This window comes from Colletes gigas, unplaced genomic scaffold (assembly GCF_013123115.1).
Source record: "Colletes gigas isolate AHSC1104 unplaced genomic scaffold, ASM1312311v1 Colletes_gigas_Sc00025, whole genome shotgun sequence".
In the NCBI taxonomy this organism is placed as follows: domain Eukaryota; kingdom Metazoa; phylum Arthropoda; class Insecta; order Hymenoptera; family Colletidae; genus Colletes; species Colletes gigas.
Window position 1 is genome coordinate 1,898,364 of NW_025106654.1, and position 20,219 is coordinate 1,918,582.

Here is a 20,219-nt window from a genome sequence, read left to right on the forward strand (position 1 = left end):
CGAAAGATCCCACCACGAGCTTCTTCCTTTTCTGCTTAATCTGCCTAGCCATGCGTTAAGAACTTTCGAATCTACTAACGTCTACGCTTATATTTCCGAAAGAAAATTTTCGAAAGAACACTTACGGTCCTGTTTCCAAGATTCTTCACTTTGCACACGAGTTGAATGGTCTTCCCAACGAGGCCTGTCACGTTCGACGGAACCGTCGTGTCAAAGTAAGGGCCTTTTTCTGGCGTTTGCAGCCCATTCGAGGCGTCCGCCTCGAACAGTCGCGAACTGTGCACAGCCTCCTCTGAAAACAATAAATAGACGACTGCGATAAAATCCTTACACGAACAATGTATACGCCTCTAGGCGCGTTTATTAAAATTACTACGCGCGAAAAGAAAGCAGAAGGTGATAATGTATTTAAAGCCGCGCGTCTGGCAGCTATACTTAAATAACGTTTCCAGGAGGCAGCTTTGAGAAATTATTCCTCAACTTAGGGTCGATAAAGGACAATGTTAAGTCATAGAGGGGTTTACTGACCCAAGAGCGTACAGCCTATGCTATACACCGTTGGAAAGGTCTCGCCAAGGCGAATCGACTGATACCGTTTTTAACTTCGATATCAGATGGGATCATGTCGAAAAATGGCCTCAAAATTCGAGATTTTGCGGTTTTGAACAAAAGAATCCGGTCGTAAAAGCCCATCCGGCCCGAGGGGCCTCGGGTAGGCACCTGAGGGAAAACCGAGCGGTGTAAGCGATACTCTAGCAGATTGGGACGGCAAATGTGCCCCACCACCTTCATTTCAGTGCCGTGTTGGGCCTGCGTTTGCCGCATGGGCCCCGTTCGAAATGCCCAGGGCGAAATCGCCAATGGATCAGTTGTTTTTCATGAATAATATATTCATGATAGACGATTCGCAGGTATGAGTTGGGAATGTGCAGGTTAGTATTCAGTATTCACATCATTATGTTTCGTTCAATCAATAAAATGTCACTCCATTCACTATTGTAAGTGACGCATTAGTCTGAATACTAACCTGCACATTCCCAACTTATACCTGCGAATCGTCTATCATGAATATATTATGTTCATGAAAAACAACTGATCCATTGGCGATTTCGCCCTGGGCATTTCGAACGGGGCCCATGCGGCAAACGCAGGCCCAACACGGCACTGAAATGAAGGTGGTGGGGCACATTTGCCGTCCCAATCTGCTAGAGTATCGCTTACACCGCTCGGTTTTCCCTCAGGTGCCTACCCGAGGTCCCTCGGGCCGGATGGGCTTTTACGACCGGATTCTTTTGTTCAAAACCGCAAAATCTCGAATTTTGAGGCCATTTTTCGACATGATCCCATCTGATATCGAAGTTAAAAACGGTATCAGTCGATTCGCCTTGGCGAGACCTTTCCAACGGTGTATAGCATAGGCTGTACGCTCTTGGGTCAGTAAACCCCTCTATGACTTAACATTGTCCTTTGTTTTGCAAAATTGAAACTTTCGTATAGACACGTATATAGATTACGCTATGCACACTGTTCACATAAGTTCGTCCCAAGATTTTACTAAAAAAACTAGCTTCTTTTAGAACCGTACGGCGCGCACGCGTCGATGCTCGTTTCGTTTCGAACTAGGCAAACAGCTTCGACCGACTGGAGAACGAGCAAGGTTGGTAGGAAAGTTAATTACAAGTGTAATCGCGAATTCGTTTACAGAGGCTCGGGAGACGCGCAATTTATCCGAGCAATTCCGGATCGGACAACGCGGCAGCGATCACTTCAAAACGCATGAATATCCGAATGGTTCTCGCGAAGCAGAGTGGCCCGAAAGTACACGGTGGAACGACTGGCGCATAACTATCCTGTTGCCTGTAGTCCTGCACTGCGGCAAATACGATCTCGTCCGCACGAGTGCCCGTAACGGGTACGTTTACACTGCTGCAACAAGCCACGCATCACGCACACGCCATGCTTTCGGCATTCGTTCTAGGTACCTCAACGAATGGCGCACAAGAATACTTGACGCACTCGTAACGAATCGAGTAGGATACTCGTATGCGTGTTGCCGGTTCGTGAAAAGTATGCTAGGCCAAAGTTAAGGGCTGCACTAGGACAACAATATAAATACGAGTAAAAATTAATTGACATTTTTGTCCCTTACACGGTAGGAGTTGTATTATTTTCAGAATGCCTGTTATATATAAAGCGACGAGAAACAGAGGCTCCAAATATTTTCGTCGAGCGTTATTTTACGTTGACGTCCGTGTCGGTGAGCGTGTTTGTATCTGTTTATGTGGAGAATTGTTTGAGCGTACGCGTCGTTGCGCAGGCACACGTGTTTCGCTCGTATCTACGTGCGAACTAGAAACAGAATACAAATTACGGTACTCGTAATTCGAATACTTTTTGAAATACGTTTTGTCCATCCATGGAAGCGCGTTAGAAGCGTTGTCGTGTTTCTCGGTTGAAATGTTATACGGTAAAAATCCTTTGAGACCGTCACACGCTGGGAACAGATCCTCCGGTTAATGAAGTCGAATACATCCATGAAAGTATCAAATTATTCGGAGACAACGGCACGCAGAGTGAGAGAGAGAGCAACGTTAATGTTTCGCAATTTCGTTCCTCGAAACAAAGAACCAGTTGGCAGGCTGTTAAATATTCTTTTTCCCGTCGTCTTTCCCTTTCCCGGTCAGAGCTTTCGATGTGAAATATTGTTTATTTGACTGGTTCTTACACGAGATCGGCCGGGCTCGAGGTTCGAAGCTCGCGCGAAATATTTCCACGCTTCGTGCTCGCGACAACCTCGGGGATTAACCGTTTTGAAATGCCTATAAAGTATCCCTCGTTTCTGACCGTAGTGTCGCGATATACGGCACGATTTAATCGAGGAAATATCGCTCGCAGGATGCATTAATCGATCACGGAAACGACAAAAGTCACGACTCGTTGCTAACCGTATCGTGGAACGTGCGACGTGCTGTTTTATTCGACAAATTTTTCTTGTTCGATGGTCGCGACATTTTTACCCTTTCTCTACGGTACTTCATCAAGAATTCGATTGTTATTAACGCGGCGACCGTTGGACTGATACATTACAGAATTCGTGCAAGCGTCTCCGAAACTCTCGACAATCCCAATTTTCGCGCGGAAAAGCCTTTCGGTGTTTCCGTGCGCTTAACTCGCCCAGCAGGACCAATGCAAACGTATTAGAACGGCCAGTATTCTCAAGCCCTTCCAACCGTGAGTTTTGTCGACGCTAAGCAATTGAATATTTCATAGAGGAACGTACGATGAATGGTGACGTCTCGGTGGATTTAATGGACTCTCAGAAAAAAATATTACACCCTATTTTTCTCCTGCGCTACCACGCTTATACGAAATCGGCTAAAAAAGTAAATTACCGGGCCACAGAATTTGGGTTAGGAATATTTATCTTCGAAATTGCATCGAGACGTCAGAGCCCCTCGGTGTACATTTATCACGGCCAAAAGGGTTTCGGAGCAAACAAGGGAATGATACAATCCACCTTCTTCTAAGATCCTTTACCGTAATAAGCTTTCCAAGCCATTCGAAGAATCGAACAGAGGCTCGCAAATTAATCCCTACCCTTCCTCTTTTCGAGTTAATTCTACTGGTTTTACGACCCCTTGAATTATTCGCGCTGTTTCCACCTCGTCGAGCCACCTTCAAAGTGTTTTCGGCTGTGTTTGCTTGTTACAGAAGAAACTAACCCTCCCTTTGTGCGAATCCTAAGGTTGCTGGAATTTCGTCGGTTCATTGGAACGGGATGAAAGGCACTCGGAGATTCGCTCGAAACGAGCGGAGAAGGCAATTTGTAAGAAAATTATTTGGCACGTTTTATACATACAAGGCATTCGACTCGGTGTAGCTTAATATCTTTCGTTGCGTGGGTGCTACCAAAAAATGTATTAAAAGTTAAATGGTTTAAAGGATCAAATACAACGTGATAAAATATTTCGTTACTGGGCCATTCTTTTGTCTCGATCTCATGATAATTAGAGGAAAATGTATCGTTCACCATGGATATACTATTTGAATCTCGTTTCTCAACACCCTCTACGTTGGTCAGTTGTTACGATTTTGTTCTTCGATCCACGCGACGCAGAATTTCCGAAGAATGTCCGTGGTATGCCGATTATCGGAATATCCATTAAAGGAACGTTCGATTACTGGAGTAATAGTCGAATATGCCAAATGATCGATCACCCGTTATCCGTTATCGTGAATTGACCAATCGCGTTCAATTGACCTCCTTCCATTGTTCCTTAAACGAGTCCTTCCAGCACTTACCCCTCGCATTGGAAAACATATTTCTTGAAATTTCCAATAAAAGTTTAATAACGTTTTCAAATCTCTTGTAATTTAGCGCGACGCTTTGAAGGAATTACCAAATTTTAGATCAAACTGCTTTTTTCTAAGTTTTGCATATCTCGTTCCAACAAAGATCACCGAGAAATTTTAATGGGAGATTCTAGAGGTCAAAATAAAATGAAAATCAAGAATATCAATTTGTTGATTGACGCTTCGTTAAAAAATTATTAAAAAATTTCATACCCCCGAAATCCTACGGACTTCCGAGAAAAAAATTCTTTCCCGAAAATATACGTACTGTATGGCCGAAAATGTTTCTATAACTTTTTAACGAAGCTTCAATGAACAAATTAGTATCATTAATCTCTTAATCTCTTAAAATCCTTAATCCTTAAAATTTTTCCCAGAAGTGGCTGAACATCCTGTATAGTTGGTACAGAAAATTGTTTGCACATTGACAACAGGAGGAACACGTAACACGAGCTCTCAGAGACAATTATCGAGACTGATCCGAGTAGAGCGAAGCAGCTTTACGCATGTAAATTCTCTTTCATCAAATAATTCTGTCACAAACAATTCCGAGTAAAAGTATTAGGTATTTCAGCATAATTCACGACACTACGAGAGAAATTTTCGGCATTAAAATCTCGAGGATCCGAGGTACCGTCGTTTCCATAGAATTAAGTACGGCGGAATAGCTAGCGAGCATCGTTATTAATGACATATCTCATTTAACAGTTTCAACCGCAAGTAATCCCGCGTAAATGAGATGGTCCGTAGAACTTTGAAGGTTTGTTAAGGTGGTGCACGGCATGCGGAGGTGTTACTGGGGATGTTCCGTAGAAGTTGGAAGTGTTACCGGAGGTGGTCTCCGAGACTCGCAAGGTTGCTCGTATAACCTCGAGAATTTATAAGGTAGAGAAACGTCGCAGTAAATTTTTTTTATATAACCATCCTCTCTGGAGAAATATTTTATGGAGATCGTACAACATTAGTCGACGTAGAACAATTTGATTTGTGTTTTATATATGTTCGATTCGAGTAGTTGTTCGGACGAAGGGCTTTTGCTCGAGACAGACGAAGGGCGATGGCAGAATCCGTTCTCCCCGATGTCGCAAATTGATCGAAAAACAATTTCAATTTTCGGAAGTTACGAGGCAAATTCCGTAAGAAACGCCTGTTCGGTTTGCCGTATCGAAGACCTTTGGGAGAACAAGAAACAGCAGACGCGCGTGATAAATTATTAGCTGGATGGCGGTGCGAAAATCTCTCGTCGTAATAAAAGCGAAATGGGTCCATGGAGGAGAAACCCGGAAGGGTCCAGCGCACACACGAGCCAGTCGGGGTCGTGAAAAATTGTAAGAGAAAAGCGAGAACTAAGTGTAATCGAGGGAATAATACTCGACTGGCCGTTCGAACGACTAGAACTTGCCGACCGAACGACGAACGGGATGAAAAACTGCCAAAAGATGAACAGTTCAGGCTCGCGGCTGCTACGTACATCATAAGGCGTTGCAAATCCTCCGGAGGAAAATGGTTGGGCGTACGATGTCCGAATCGTTCCAATATAGTACGCGATATTACATTAATAAATTAAAGACGACCAAGTTGTTTGAAGAAAATGTTTCCCTCTTGTCTTCTATCGCTATACTTACACAAATATGGGCGCGCATGCTACTTTTATTTCTAGTTTGAGTCTATAATATTCCAGAAATCCAACCCAGGAAGTAAATTAGCACAAAGTGCAACGGAGTTATAGAGCTGTTGAAACTTACGGTACGTTCCAAGGTGCATTTCCGCTCAAACGCGAATATTGAACCTAAAATCTGCACCGACGAACTATGCCACATGGCTGCTTGCACGAGTAAATGGGAAAAGGAAAGGGACAATGCGAACAAGGTTACGAACGGGAGTGCGAGCGAGAATTACTTCTGTAGGAAAGTATGTAGCATAGTTTGCAGACGCGGATGTTTGGTTAGATGTTGACGTTCTAGCGAAAACACCTCTAGTTTACATACACATAGGCAGTCAAGTAGTCTTTAATGCACGAACAAGTTCTTTGGAAAAGTAGGTATTCGAGTCTGGTAAACGGGTGTCTTAAGATGGCAATTTTCCGACGACAGAACAGCAAACATGTTGATGTTCTTGCGTCGACGTTTCCTTCGAAGCTCCAACTCGAGTAGGAACTTGTCAATACTCGCGGATCGTAGCTTAAAAATAAAAAAATGTTTTACACGGAATATCTACCAGTACGAGACGAAGCGATACGATGCTCTTGGTTTTACAGATTTTCGATGCACGAGGAGTTTGGTGGAAGCTAGATATTATTTGCGTTTGATGACAGCGTTCGCAACCAGCGATTTCGAGGCTCTCAATACTGTGGATACAGTTTACGAGGACCGTCCCTCTTCCTTTCGAAACGATTGACCTGAAAACGAAAGGACGGACCAACCTCTTTATCGTACGTCCGTGCTTGGACCCAACCCTTGACGTACGATCGTATAAGAAGTCTCGGCGAATGACAGAATTTTACGTAAAAATAACTCGGGTAATATTGCGTTTTATGGACGGCGACTCCAAGGTTTAAAACAAGATCTGCCCGGCGAAAATACATAAAAACTAAATTAGACGCGTTTAATAAAAGTGCTTGTCTTATTAAATTTTTCGTAGACGCGAAAAGTCCGTTTAGTTCGTAGGAAGGTTCTGGCGTTTCGCTCCGAAGTGGGTGGAACGCGTAACAATTGCGCTACTCGCGGGAATATGCGAGCCAAAGCCGTACCAGCAGTATTCAGAAATTGTTATTTCAAGTATCTTTATAATATATGGGGTCCCATTTATCACGACCGGGTGAAATATCCTCGCTGCTGCTGAAGGTATGAAAAATGACTGAGGGTAAGTTGTACGGTTCGAGTGGACGAATATGATTATAGTAAAAAAAATTTGCTCACGAGTAAATCGTTAATCGTTCATGGTGTAATAGCTCGTTGGGCTCGTACGGTACTGCGCGAAAAAACTTTGCAGACTTGAAAATAACCACGAAACCAATTTTTTTTTTTTACGCACGTCCTCGTAGTCATGTTTTTATTTCTTCGATAGTCACGGAAATTTTGAACGCTATGTTTCGCGACTGGAAAGGCAAAGAACGCAAGACATCGATTCAAAATTGAGAGAAAATATTGTTAGAAAATTGATAGCGCTCGAGTTCGTAGACGATCATCGTCGATCGATAAAATTTTCATGAGAAATATCGTTCGCGCGGAAGACAGAGTCCAATTTCGTATGACTTTTACATCGTAAAGCTGCAACATATATCGTTGTAAGGAGGAAATATGGGAAAATGCACGGCTAGAAAAATGTCTCGGCTTTTAGCGCGCGAACAATGTCACGTGGCGTTGTAACCGAGAACCGTCCGCTTCGTTCCCAAGTTTTATCATTTTTCCTTATTTCGTAAAACTTTCTAGCGCGGAACTTACTTGCCAAGCCCGTTGTCTGTTTTATTAACACTGCAACGGGGTAGTTGATTTTATCATTATCAAAAACTTCGTATTATTACTATTGATGGGACAATTCTCTGGTAAGGGTGCGTAATACAACGCACAGAATAAGAGACCTGCAACAAATCGGTTGTTTCGCAATAATCATTCCGTACCGTGTGACTAAGTGTACGGTACTAAGTGTAAAAGCGAAATTAAGGAACCATCAAATGATAAGAAAAGAGGAAACTTTGGGATGGCCCGGACGGGGGAAGGAGTTCGACCTTCTCCCTTTCGTGGATTCCAACAGAGGGCTCCCGTTATCCTAGATTCGCCGACTCCGACAGCCAGCAGTTCCTCGCCTTAATAATAAATTTCAAGGTACGTCGAGTAACAGCTTGCCACGTTACCTACGACGTGACTAATGACTCGCCTGATGCGACGTGCAGTGATACGTCGTGGAAAGTTAAGGAACTTTAATGAAATTTCATTCGCTGCAGGACACCGAGACAGTTCGCTAAATTATTTTATTCCTCGTTGGTCGTTCGTTGATACATCCGGTAACCGGCCAGGATGTTAGACGCATTAACGAACGTATATCGCCGTTCTTGTAAAAGCGGACTGAGACAAGCACGAAGAGATACTTTTGGCGTCCCGAGGGAGTATTGAGGCTAAGTGTTCGCAATCATATACCAGTTTTCGAAAGACCACCCTTATCGAGTTGTAGTAGACCCTTTTGGTGATGGAGTTTTAGAAGACCACTTAGCGAGTTCATCAATTACTCGCGGACGTTCCGCAAGAACTTTGTGGTCAAATGTAGTTCACACAAAATGAACCTTTAGTATATTTTAGTCTTCCGTAACAACGTACAGGTAAAACATCTTTGAATTGGAACCGAACCAGTCGACTTTCTAATTAATGATTGCGGCGATTGTAGTCGTATCAAATTCAATGGGCCATTAAATGCCACTAACTCGACTCTAAATTACGTCGCAAGAAACGATGGATAGAGTCATGGCCCTCGAATGCTAGTTAAAGTTGCATTTACTGGACTGTACTCTGCCCATCGTATGGAAACGTTACCTAATAATTTTTGTTTGGAATTGCGAACGAACGATCGAAAAGAAAAGAACACATATTTCCAAAGGTGCAAAACACCGATACCTAAAATAAAGTCGAGCCGAAATGTGAGAGTTCGAAACAAAGAGCAACGATGTTTTTTCATGGTCGAGGAAAAAACTACAATAGCTGGCTTGCCGCGTCCGCCATATGAACGTCGTTTACGAATAAAACTTTCGAAATAACGGTGAAGCCATTGCCGGAAAGATAGCGAGTTTCCGATAAACCGAGAAGAATTGTCGCAGAAGCGTTCCTATTTTCGCAAACTGCGCAAATATAACAGAAGTTGGGCAGAAAATTTGTTCGATACGCACTCTATTTGCTTTTTAAGTAAATTCCATGGGCTCGTAGAATTTGAAACGTTCGTTCGATCGAAAAGAGCTTCGGTGTAAATTTATTTCAGTGCGCTTCAACGCGAAAGACAGGAGATTATTCGGTTTCTCCTGTGCTTCCCATGTTTAAAAGTTGATTAATGGAAAGAAACGCGGCGTGCAATTGGAAGATATGAAAATTGCAACTGTCTCTCGAGAAGTCTGTTGGAAACGTTTCCGCGACACGCTGAGGTTGTTTGTGCTGTGAGAGAAAACTCGAGATTCTCGATAGGGAAGTGTCATCCACAGTCGCGGAAGCCGTAAGTGGCATTTTTCCTTCCGATGCACTTTTTGCGAGTCGGTTCCTACGCTGCGAAAAGGTTGGGGTTGACGCGAACGCGCTGCATGTGTCGACTTGAATCGTCAACGTCACCTGTCGCGCAACCTAGGCGTCTATTTCCGCGGAATTTCAGCCGTATTTCCGCTTCTGGGATTTTCGACGTACGCCGTCGATTGCGTTCATACGAACTTTCGCATTTCGAGCCGTACTTCCGACATCTGTCGTTCGTTCTGCTTTTTTCCTCGTTGCTCGCTTTTGACAGACCAATTCGTCCGCGGTCACTGAATTTTCCAAGGTATCTCTCGAGATCTATATTACTCCTTTCCTCTAGCAACGTCATACATATTGTTTTTGTTTTATCGATCGATTGCGAAAGTTGGCCACACGCGATACGATACACCCTGTATAGAACTGGTTTCATAAACGGTAATTTTAAAGCGAAATTCTCGCACGACGGCGCAGTTACCAACTACTTTTCCGGTCTTATGCAAAAAACGCCGAATTCATTTAGATTTAACCCAGTTTTCGCCAAGACCGACGCACTCCCCGGGTTCCTGGGGAAATATGTTCGTAACCCAAGGCGATATTTTCGCTAAAGAGCAAGGGAAAAACGCACGCTAACGAAGTAATTATATTCTTCGCTCTCGTCGCGATATTTTTGACCGACTTGTTTTCGAAGCTTCTGCTGCCGGACTGTTTGCCATGTTGCTCGACGATCGTGAACATGCAAAACCTGTTACCAGTGATTCGCGTTTCAAACAGAGCCAAATGGAAACGGAAGATTGATGTGAAATGAATATTAATAAGTTTGCACTTCTCTCCAGCGAAAGGCAGAAAACACTGATTCTTAAAAATCGATGTTCGCGCCGCTGCAACGTCGGCGAAATTTTCTACGATTTATGTTCTCAAAAGGATGAAACTTTATTATATTCCCAGAATCGTTTCTCCAAATAACTCGACTGATTGCATCGTATTCGCAAGGAAGCTATACAGGACCATATTATACAGTCAGAAAATTCCAACTTCCGATTCCGGTTTGTTTCTTAATAACTTTCTGTTCCCCTTCGAATGGCTAAAGTGTTCCTTTTAAAACGAAACTCATGAAATTTCCATTTCATTATCGCCGGAAACGTAGCAATAATTCACTTCTAAAGACACGAACGGAAAGCACTTAATTAAAAGTCCCGTTCAACCGAAACAACTTCCCGGAACCCAATGCTACCTAATTCCCGGAAACGAAACCAATTTGCACAATAGTTCCTTCTATACCTTTAACAGGAATTTTTCTACCTATCGATCCTCACGTTACCAGTATTTTCTATATGGATATACGGTAAGCCTTCGATGCAATTAAGCCAGCGTTTGAAGTTTCACGGTTCGTTCCTTATCGTATCGTTGTTAACGCAGTATCTCGTCGGGGATGATAACGGGGCCGAGTCGGTCTATTGGCGCAATGCCATCGCGGCCGAGCAAAAACTATGACGGATGAAGTGCACGCTCCCCCTGATACTGCAAAATTCATTTCGTCGCTGCGGCTGCAGGCAACATCGCGCCCCAACCCATTCCCGCCAAGACCCGCCACGGTGTAAAACATTATTCCACATTACACTTCACAAGCTGGAGAACACCGGATGAATTATTTCGTCGGTTCCTTCTTGCCAGGTCGAACCGCGCGCGTACATACGCGTGACCGCGTTCCTCGCGAATGCTTAAACGCCCGAAATAAACGACTGACTCGAACAAATTAACCCCCCTCTAATAGCTACTCTATAAATTTCTTAAGCAATTTGAATAATTGCTAATTAAAAACCCACCAGTCTGTGCTTATCTTCCATTTTCCGCGACGACTTTTAACGCTTCTGTGTTATTTCGGCCTGCCGCGTCGCGCGAATCGACCAATCTTTTTTCCTGCTCGTCGCCACGCCTTACCAAATTCACGCGAGAAACCTATTTTCGCTAACCTAGAAAGATTCTTCTCTCTTTTACGTTTCTAACAAATTAACAAATTATTTGAGCGTGATATCCAGTCGTGACGCGACACGGTATTGTCGTATTTGCGACAGATTCGATATTCCGCGTGTGATACGAAACGCATCTTAAACGGACATTGAATTACAGTCGAATTACTGGCCCGTCATTTCAACGGATATTAGATCATATCCGACTGAACATCCACATCGGTAAAAAGCAATCCGACTGGTAGGATATCGGAAATTTCCAGTTATCCAGCAGATTTGGGAAATCAATGGCATCGCTAGCGCGTATTACTTTCACAGTTTGTTTTTTGCTCAAAACTCTAGGAACGAATAAAATCTATGGGTAAAGAGAAATTATTTACCGAATTAAACTTGAAATCGTTTATGACGTTTAAACTATATTAAATGTATGTACGAAGTTTAGAAAAACTTTACACGTTTTCTGGTCACCCGGTTAAAAGGAACGTTTTATGGTCAGGCATCTAATAACGTTGGGACAAAAGACCGAGAGAATAGTCGATGTTTGCAGTTGCGGTAAAATTAAAGGGAAGGTGTGAAATAAAGAGGACGCGTTTTATGGAGGAGCGTTAGCCAACAGATTATTCACTCGGCGGGTGTTTTGTACAGCCCGAAGCTAGAAGGGTGGGCTTTTTTGAACGACATAAAGCATCGGTGTGCAATTTAGGGAAGACGACCCAGACTAATCGAATGAAACCGACGGGACTGTCACGGGTGACGAGAAAATCTGGAACACCGAGGGGTTGATATTAATATGAAACTGCTGTTGGCCCTTTTACCGCTTTAGCACTGCCTTATGCGTAAAATTGCCCCAAGTTCTAGTGGCAATCAAGCATTTTCTAACCGTCCCTCCAGCTGCTGATCCGCCTGAGAGGGACCAAAATTTCCTAGAGCAGGTCCTCCCTACACCAACACGAGTTTCACGGATTTGCCATAAATAACCACTTACTTAACCCTCCTTAAATTTAAACGGTTATACGGCACGAATTTACACCGAGAATCCAGAATCCCCTTTTCGTGCAACGGATGTCGTCGGTACCATCTCGCGAACGAACCTTATTAAGCCTGGCTTTGAGGTTTTAATGAAACCTCACGATCATCCCCTGTCCAGTAGAAATTAAAACTTTTCAAGCACTACTGCCGGTACGCTTTCGTCTCGATCGGTCTGTGCAAAACATCCCTGCCCCTGGTAAAAGGGTTGCCGTTTATTGAGATTCCAACGACAACGAGTAACGGTAATCAACCGATGGAAAGTTTACGAAAAGTCTGTTGCACGACAGTTCTGAACGGACGAAGACTCTCCGCTCGTTGGTCTTTATGCTCGCGTTTTATTTGCCTTTAAGCAAACTTCGGTTGCGTCGAGTATTAATCGTTACTAATCACCACGGTACATCATTGATACACATTTTTTCTATCGTATTAAAATATTAACGAGCAGTGTTTACGGTTATATACAGTTACCTTGATTTATTTTTAAACGATTCTGTAATGCTACTATAATTAACAGGGAAACTCGTCGCTGTAACTTTGCCGTTGTAATTAATTCATCGAACGAATACATTCATCATTCGTACGTTTGCTGCTTTTCAATAATCGGTAATATGGGAAACGATACAAACTGTTGTGTGCATCGAGGATCCCCGATGGACGAAATATTGTAAATAATTTCGTTTCATAAACAACGATACCTTACACCCGATAATAAATTTCATGCAAAACGGCTGCATAATTAGATTTCGCGGAACAAAGACGCAATCGTGGAAATCAGCTCAGTGTGGATTTCGAACGAGCGACGAACATTCCGAAATACAATTTACGTGGGACCCGTTACATCGAAATTGACTTATTTCGAGGGTATGAAGAGCGTAACGAGAATTTTACTCAGTCACGTGAATGTTTAATACGATTCGACTACCGGGTACGATATAATTTATAATGGTAATTACGCTCATCGTGCAAATATAAAGCAATATGAATACTAACTAACTATGGGGGGAGGGGGTACGGTGCAACAGCCACATTAATCGCGTCTAAATCATTCCAGACGGCATCGAATTTGTACGTCGACCCATATAGGTAATTCGTTCCAGCGATTGACGCTGCTGATCATGACGTTATCATACGTTGATACCTCCGAATACATCAATAATACTACGCGATCGAACGTAGTGGTTTGCTTTTATGTTTGATATATTACGTACTCATACGTTATTGCCAAATACGTGAAACTTCAACGTGAGTAAACTTAAAATCTTCGCGTAACAAGTTTCGTTGAAGCGTGCGACGCGTAGACGTATTTAACTTATTTGTTAAATCTCTGGTTAAAAAGTTTTATCAGATTTGCTAAAGGTCCGGGCGGAAAAGCGTTTACGCTCGCGGAGCTTGTTGGCGCAAACATGGACGATCAACTATTTTTACGCAGCAAACATCCTGATGCTTTAATAATATTTTTAATAAACAGAACCGTCCAAAATATTAAGTAGCGGTCAAACTAATCGTGGACTCTTCCTTCGGTGGTAATTAAAGGGAGAAATATCGAGAATAATTATCGAAAGTTTTTCGGATGGGAAAGGGGGACGTCGTTCAGGATGGCCGGTTTGTTTATGCAGATCAAGAATTAGAATCTGACTCGTAGATAATTGAAAACGCATTACTTTTGCATCCCTATCCCGTGTGCCGGTAATTAAGCTGTCGTTTGCACCCTCGTAGTTTTTCATCGGTCGTTTTTATACTCCGGGCTACGTCAAAGAGTTCCAGCCAACTTGATTTCCCAGACATCAAATGATTCTACTTTCGTGGGAAATAAAGCGTGTCGTGCCTCGTTAAGGAAAGTTCCGGTCTTTTATCGTCAAACAAAAATGCGAAATGTCTCGATAATTTATCTTGAACTTTTTCAACGTCGTTCGAAGGCTTTTTCAAAGAATAAAGGTGCAAGGCTGCTACAGTTCCATTTTACAGAACAGAATCTCATTAATAAACAGCTACTTACTTATAATTCTAAACGAACGGTGCAGCTTCGTCGTTTTAAATTATCAAGAACTACGAGAGAGATTGAGTTAAAGAAGAGGACCTCGATGCTTCGATACCTTCGAGAAACGAGAGTTCATTGGTTAATATTAGATCAGTTTTGTACGAATCCTTTTACTGTACTTGGTGCCGCCCGTGAGAGTTGTACGTGCACACTGTAGGGTTTTAAAGTGTTGCAGCGCTGCAAAGACGAAGATGGTAGAGTGTTACGAAAGAGTTCTTGAAAGTGACGGTCAAGAGATGGCCCGAAGTCTTTCGCGAACAGACTGTACGGAGTCAATATTTTTTCACTGTACACAGTCGCCAGGACACGAAAATGCGACGGGAAAATTTAACGAAACCAGATTCTTTCGATCATCAAACTAGAAAAATTCTACAAAGTCAATGACTGGAACGGCACAGATAAGAAAAATATTAACAAATGGTACACGTTGCGATTCCCAAATGTGACGAGTTCTATGAATTCGTTATGTTTTCCATTCTATGTTCTCCTTTGAACTTGCCAGCGTGTATATTTAATTTAAGGAGGATCGAGCGCTGGAATCGCGGCCGATTCCATCCTACGAAGCAGTATGTCAAAAATACATATACATCTTCCGCCATAAGGAGAATATGAGATAAGGGAGTAACATTTTTGCATCCTTCCTGGAGGAGATGGTGCTTTTGCGACCTCTAGGAGACGGACAGACGCGGTTTCTTTGCCACTTCTTTCATCTCGAGGAGGAAAATTTAATTTCCATACTCGCGTCGTTCTCGCGCGTTACCATTTTGTTATAAATAGTTTTTCTAAAACCGAAAGAGACCTTTCTATCGCCCGTTGAAACTAGGACTGCTCTTTCAGACCCCTCTTTTATCGTTTGAGTAGTCTGTTGGGTGCTGCCCGATCGCACAGTGGACCAGAATTGAATTTTATTCTTGTACCGATGTATAATTATTTTTCTATTCGAGTCAAATTCAATTATGATAGTCGACACTCTTGAACATGAATGAAATACGAAAAAAATATTATAAACACAAATGCAGCGTGCCTCCCACTTAAAATAAAAACATACGCATGTAATAATGTAGCGTTATTAACATTCCCGCGGTGTACAACAAGTTTGTGCTTCGTTTGTTTTTACGGCCTCTATCAAAAGAAATTTTCCACAGAATTTTTAGAACACACGAATACAAATTAAAACGTAGTAATTATGATAAAAATAAAAGCTTCTGGACTAAATTAAATTAAGTACATTATACGATATAGTTTGTAATTATAATACGTTTGTTCAAGCTGCAGAAAACCTACAGATGCAGCAACCTAGTCGAAACTGAACTATCAGCATCGTGTAAAATTTGTCAAAAACGAGTGTACGTTTTGAAAAAAACTATGTCGGTTTTTGCAACGCTACGTGTGTGGCACAACTTCCACATAGTGTCGTTTAAAAGGCGATTTTCACGGCCGTGCCACTCCTCGTTAGATGGGAGGACGGTCTGAAAGTTTCGAGTCGGACGTGTCATCCAGGACAAAGAGCCAAAATCGTGTTGGTTCGCGAAAACGTTATGGCGACACCGAAGCCACCGAGATCGCAACAAATCGTGGATGAAATTTATCTGTCGGAAAGTTGATCGATAGAATGGATTTTGACGACGGCAGGATTTTCGTTGTACAGTTGTTTATCTTTTATCGGCGGCTGTAACAACGTGCATGCTCCTCTGGAAACCTGGTACCGGCATATTGGTCCAATGAATTCGCTTAATGGGAGCGTTTGAGTGTGCATTTCGAAGCGCGTTTTCCAGAGGAGCGCAGTTACCGCCGGTATTACGTTCCCCGCAACAATACGAAGCCACGAACACGATCATCAAAGGACTCGTCGATGCCAGATCTCTCTTTATGCGAACGTAAGAACGAAATTACCATCCGTGCGAACGCGTCCTTTTTCCTATCATCGCGCGAGATTGTTCCTGTTTTCATTACGACGCAGTCACGGTGTCGTTTACGATACCAACCATATGATATTTCAACCGTGTTGAAAATCTCTACAATTTTCCACTGCATATTACTTGGAGTACATTTATAAACGTAATTAACGACTTCAAATAGTAGCGATATTGAATTTCTTCGGATACCTTTGCACGTAGGTATCGAAAGAATTCAACTATATGTATATCGTTAAATATCACTTAGTAATTATGCGATTTATCGATTGACGCGAGACGTAAACACGGCAGCACATGGCAGGGAAATTAGGTACTGCAAATAGACCGGTGACTTTGATCTCGCGGTAAATTCTGAAATTGCCGATGACATTCATTCGCTAACGCTGCACGAAATTCTGTTTAGAGTCATCGAAATATGACGGCGTTTGAATAATCCGGGTAAACAAGAGCAAAGCATGTTCAAACTATGAGGAACATGGATTAACTGGAACGAGAACCTCGTTGTTTATTCTCACGTAGCATTTTATCATTAACGGATGTTTCAAGTTACCTGCTAGTACGTTGCTAGTGTTTAAGTTACTCGCGATATATTTTATAATTTCGACACTGTTAATCTGTTTAATGCTCATTACTCCTACTTTAGGAGTACCGGATAACGTTTTTCAGAAATTACAGACTTTGAACGGAGCATTATTAACGAACGAAATCTTCTCGCTGCAAACAGAATTGTTTACTCGCTTGTTTGGCATGGTATACTGCAAGAAACTAGGTACAAAATAATATGTATATAGAATCGCACATGCTTCGAGCGATAGAAGAAACATACTTTGGCAAAAGGAAAGACACGTTCCCGTTAAGGTATATGTACATACTGTATATTTTCCTGACAGTACACATACACCATGCGCTATATTAATTTACCGCGTAGACATTTTATGTAGATTTACTTGCATGATCGTGTATGAAAGGATCGCGAAATATTTGCATTCTTTTTGTACCGAGAAACTCGTACGCCTTGGGCTGTATTTATAATATTTCCTCGTGTCAATCACCGTTCTTTCTTTTCGCGTGTTTGTTTGGCTATCGGCTAAAGGTCTCGTACGCGACCATTGACTTCGTTGGCTGCCACGAGATCGAACGCGAAAGAGAGAGATCACAAACATCTTTCCATTTCGTTTGAGAAATCACGGCCTTCATTTTAATAAGGAACTGTGGATTCTCTGGCAAAGCGTGAAACGAAGATGCGAAAGCTTTTTCATGACAACGACTACTTTAACTAACCCGTTTATTATGGCAACGATTTCACTACGAACTGAACTTTTGGAAGCCGACTTCTACGCGCAAATATTTGTCTTCTTCCGTCAAGAACCGCTTGGCAGAAAGTTCGTCGAACCTAAAAACGCTCGTTACTTTCGAGTCAGCGTTTCCTTCGCTCGCATTAATATACTTTTAACTCGATTTGACCACCTGTATATTTAACTGCGTTTCCGTTTCTTTAACTTCGTGGAAATGCATCGAACATTTTCGCCGTTTAGTCAATTTTTGATTCATCCTACGGAAATAGATATTGGATCTCGTAATCAGATCTAGAAGTCTGCCGATTTTTCATCGAAAGACAAACAAGTTTTTTATTCGAAGCTTTGTTTTCGAGAAAATCGATTTTAAAAATTTGTTCCAATCGCGTAGATAGATTAAAAATTGCTTGCCATGCCATTGTCACGCGTGACTGCCACGGGTTTCCACAAATTGGATATTTTGCTGTGACCGAGTATGCCACGGACGTCAGCATTAAAGGGTTAAAAAAACATTGAAAAATGAACATTTTAACGAAATAGCTTCGAAACTACGAACAGCGATACTAATATTTTCGAAGAGCATAGTTGCATCGTAAGAGAATAGACAATGTCTTCAATTTCGAGCGCACACCATGTTATGTTCCTGAAACCAATTCCTCCCGCTCATGAATGTTCATATCCAATTTATCTCGAGCCCTTAAATCGAGAAGCACCGGTGTTCGTTTCAAATACAAACTATACAGCTATTGAAACCCAAAGGACAAGATGCACCTTCCGTTATTACATTCATATATTTATTTTCTTGGATAGTAACTTTTCGTCATTAGTGAAAAATAATTAAAATTCAGTCAAAAGAGAAAGTTTTTGGATAATAATAATCTTCGAGATAAACGTACAAAGTGAAAGTAATCGTGCACTTTGAAAATTTATCCGATATGTCGGCACTGGAGTACTACTTGGATATCAGTGTAAGTAGAAAGAGCGATTAGTGGTCAGGCGCGTCAGACCAAACGTCTATATGTTCCACTCGTATTCGTTCTCTTCTAATAATTTTCACATGTAGAATCATCCTGTTCAATGATAAAATGATACCCTTACCTACTTTTATCTTTCTTAGTTGAGATCTAATTTTAAATTAACACGTTGACTGCCACATCAAAACCGTACAATTTTCTACGAGTCCAAAACTTGGATTTTAGACAATTGTAAACTGCATAACTTAAAATTTGTCTGCGGTACTTATTTTCATAACCACGTTTAACTTCGTCCTGTACAAATTTATTTAACATTTCAATTTCAATTTCAGAATAAATTGTTTTAATTCCATGGTGGGAAAGTCTTGTCACCCATATATGGGTGACGTGGCAGTCAAAGTGTTAAAATCGTCCCGCATTTTAATCGACAGAACTGCTGACCTATGTAATATACAGTGAAGATTGATTCGAGTATTTGGAAAGCTGTTCGGTTCGGAGAACACGGAAGGTGTTTTTGCAGCGAGCAGCGTCGCGAAAGCTTGCGTTTGAATTGTAGTGGTCTAAAAAGGATGCGACCAAGGAGAAGAAGAGTACTGTAGTCGGTCTTCCCATAGACGGCGCGTTTATTCAAAGAAACGGCGGGTTACATAACGGAGCGGCAAATGACTCGAGATAGGACTGGAAACGCCAGCCTTAAGACCCTCAAAGGGGCTCCGATTTAATTAGACGAAATAGCGTCAGCGAGCGTTTCTGTTCTCGAAACTAGGCGGACGGAGTGCTCCTTTTACCGTGCAAAAACTTATACTCGCGTTTCTCTTTCAGCCCACCCAATTACCTTAACCTCGCAAAGTGCTGACTACGATTGGTCTACGTCTAGATTGTTGTCACGGCGAACTCTTCTCGAAGAAGCCATTTCCGCTGCGTCGAGGCGCACAGGACGCGCCAGAGTCGACTGTTTTTACGAGTTTGCCTTTCACACCGAAACCGTACTTTTAAACGAACGATTGCGTTTTTATTCCCTGCCTTTTATTATCTCTACGTGTTGAATTTCTCTGGGAATTTCAGAAAAAACGCATTTTGCTTCGATACATGTTTAAATATTAGCTTTTCAGGGGCGTGGGGCTGTAATCGAGGTGGAATTCGAAAGAGGATTTAATGCAAATAAATTAGTGGCAAGTAACGAATTCAATTTTTGCTCGTATTGGTGAACCGAGACACTGCCTTTTACACGAAATTGTAAGGCAAGCATTCGTGTGAAAACAGATTGCAAAGTCTGGATTGTTGCGAAATCTGACAAAGAGATTTTACCGAACAAGATTTTACGTATCTCGAAGCGGATGATAAAGGGATGCTTGAAATAAGGTTTAATTAAACGTTTATTAGCTCGAATAATTAGATCGAATTTCCTTCGCAAATACTTCGTTACGACGGTGCAATCCCCGT

At 42.1% G+C, this 20,219-nt stretch overlaps 1 protein-coding gene across 1 annotated transcript in view; it reads right to left on the minus strand.

The window, feature by feature from the left end:
• Positions 1 to 20,219, minus strand: part of LOC122401444 (zwei Ig domain protein zig-8-like) — a 50,423-nt gene that overhangs the window by 16,795 nt on the left and 13,409 nt on the right. The window contains exon 2 of the mRNA XM_043403573.1: positions 126 to 292. Within this exon, the coding sequence (XP_043259508.1) occupies positions 126 to 292 (167 nt within the window). The remainder of the gene's footprint in view (positions 1 to 125; positions 293 to 20,219) is intronic.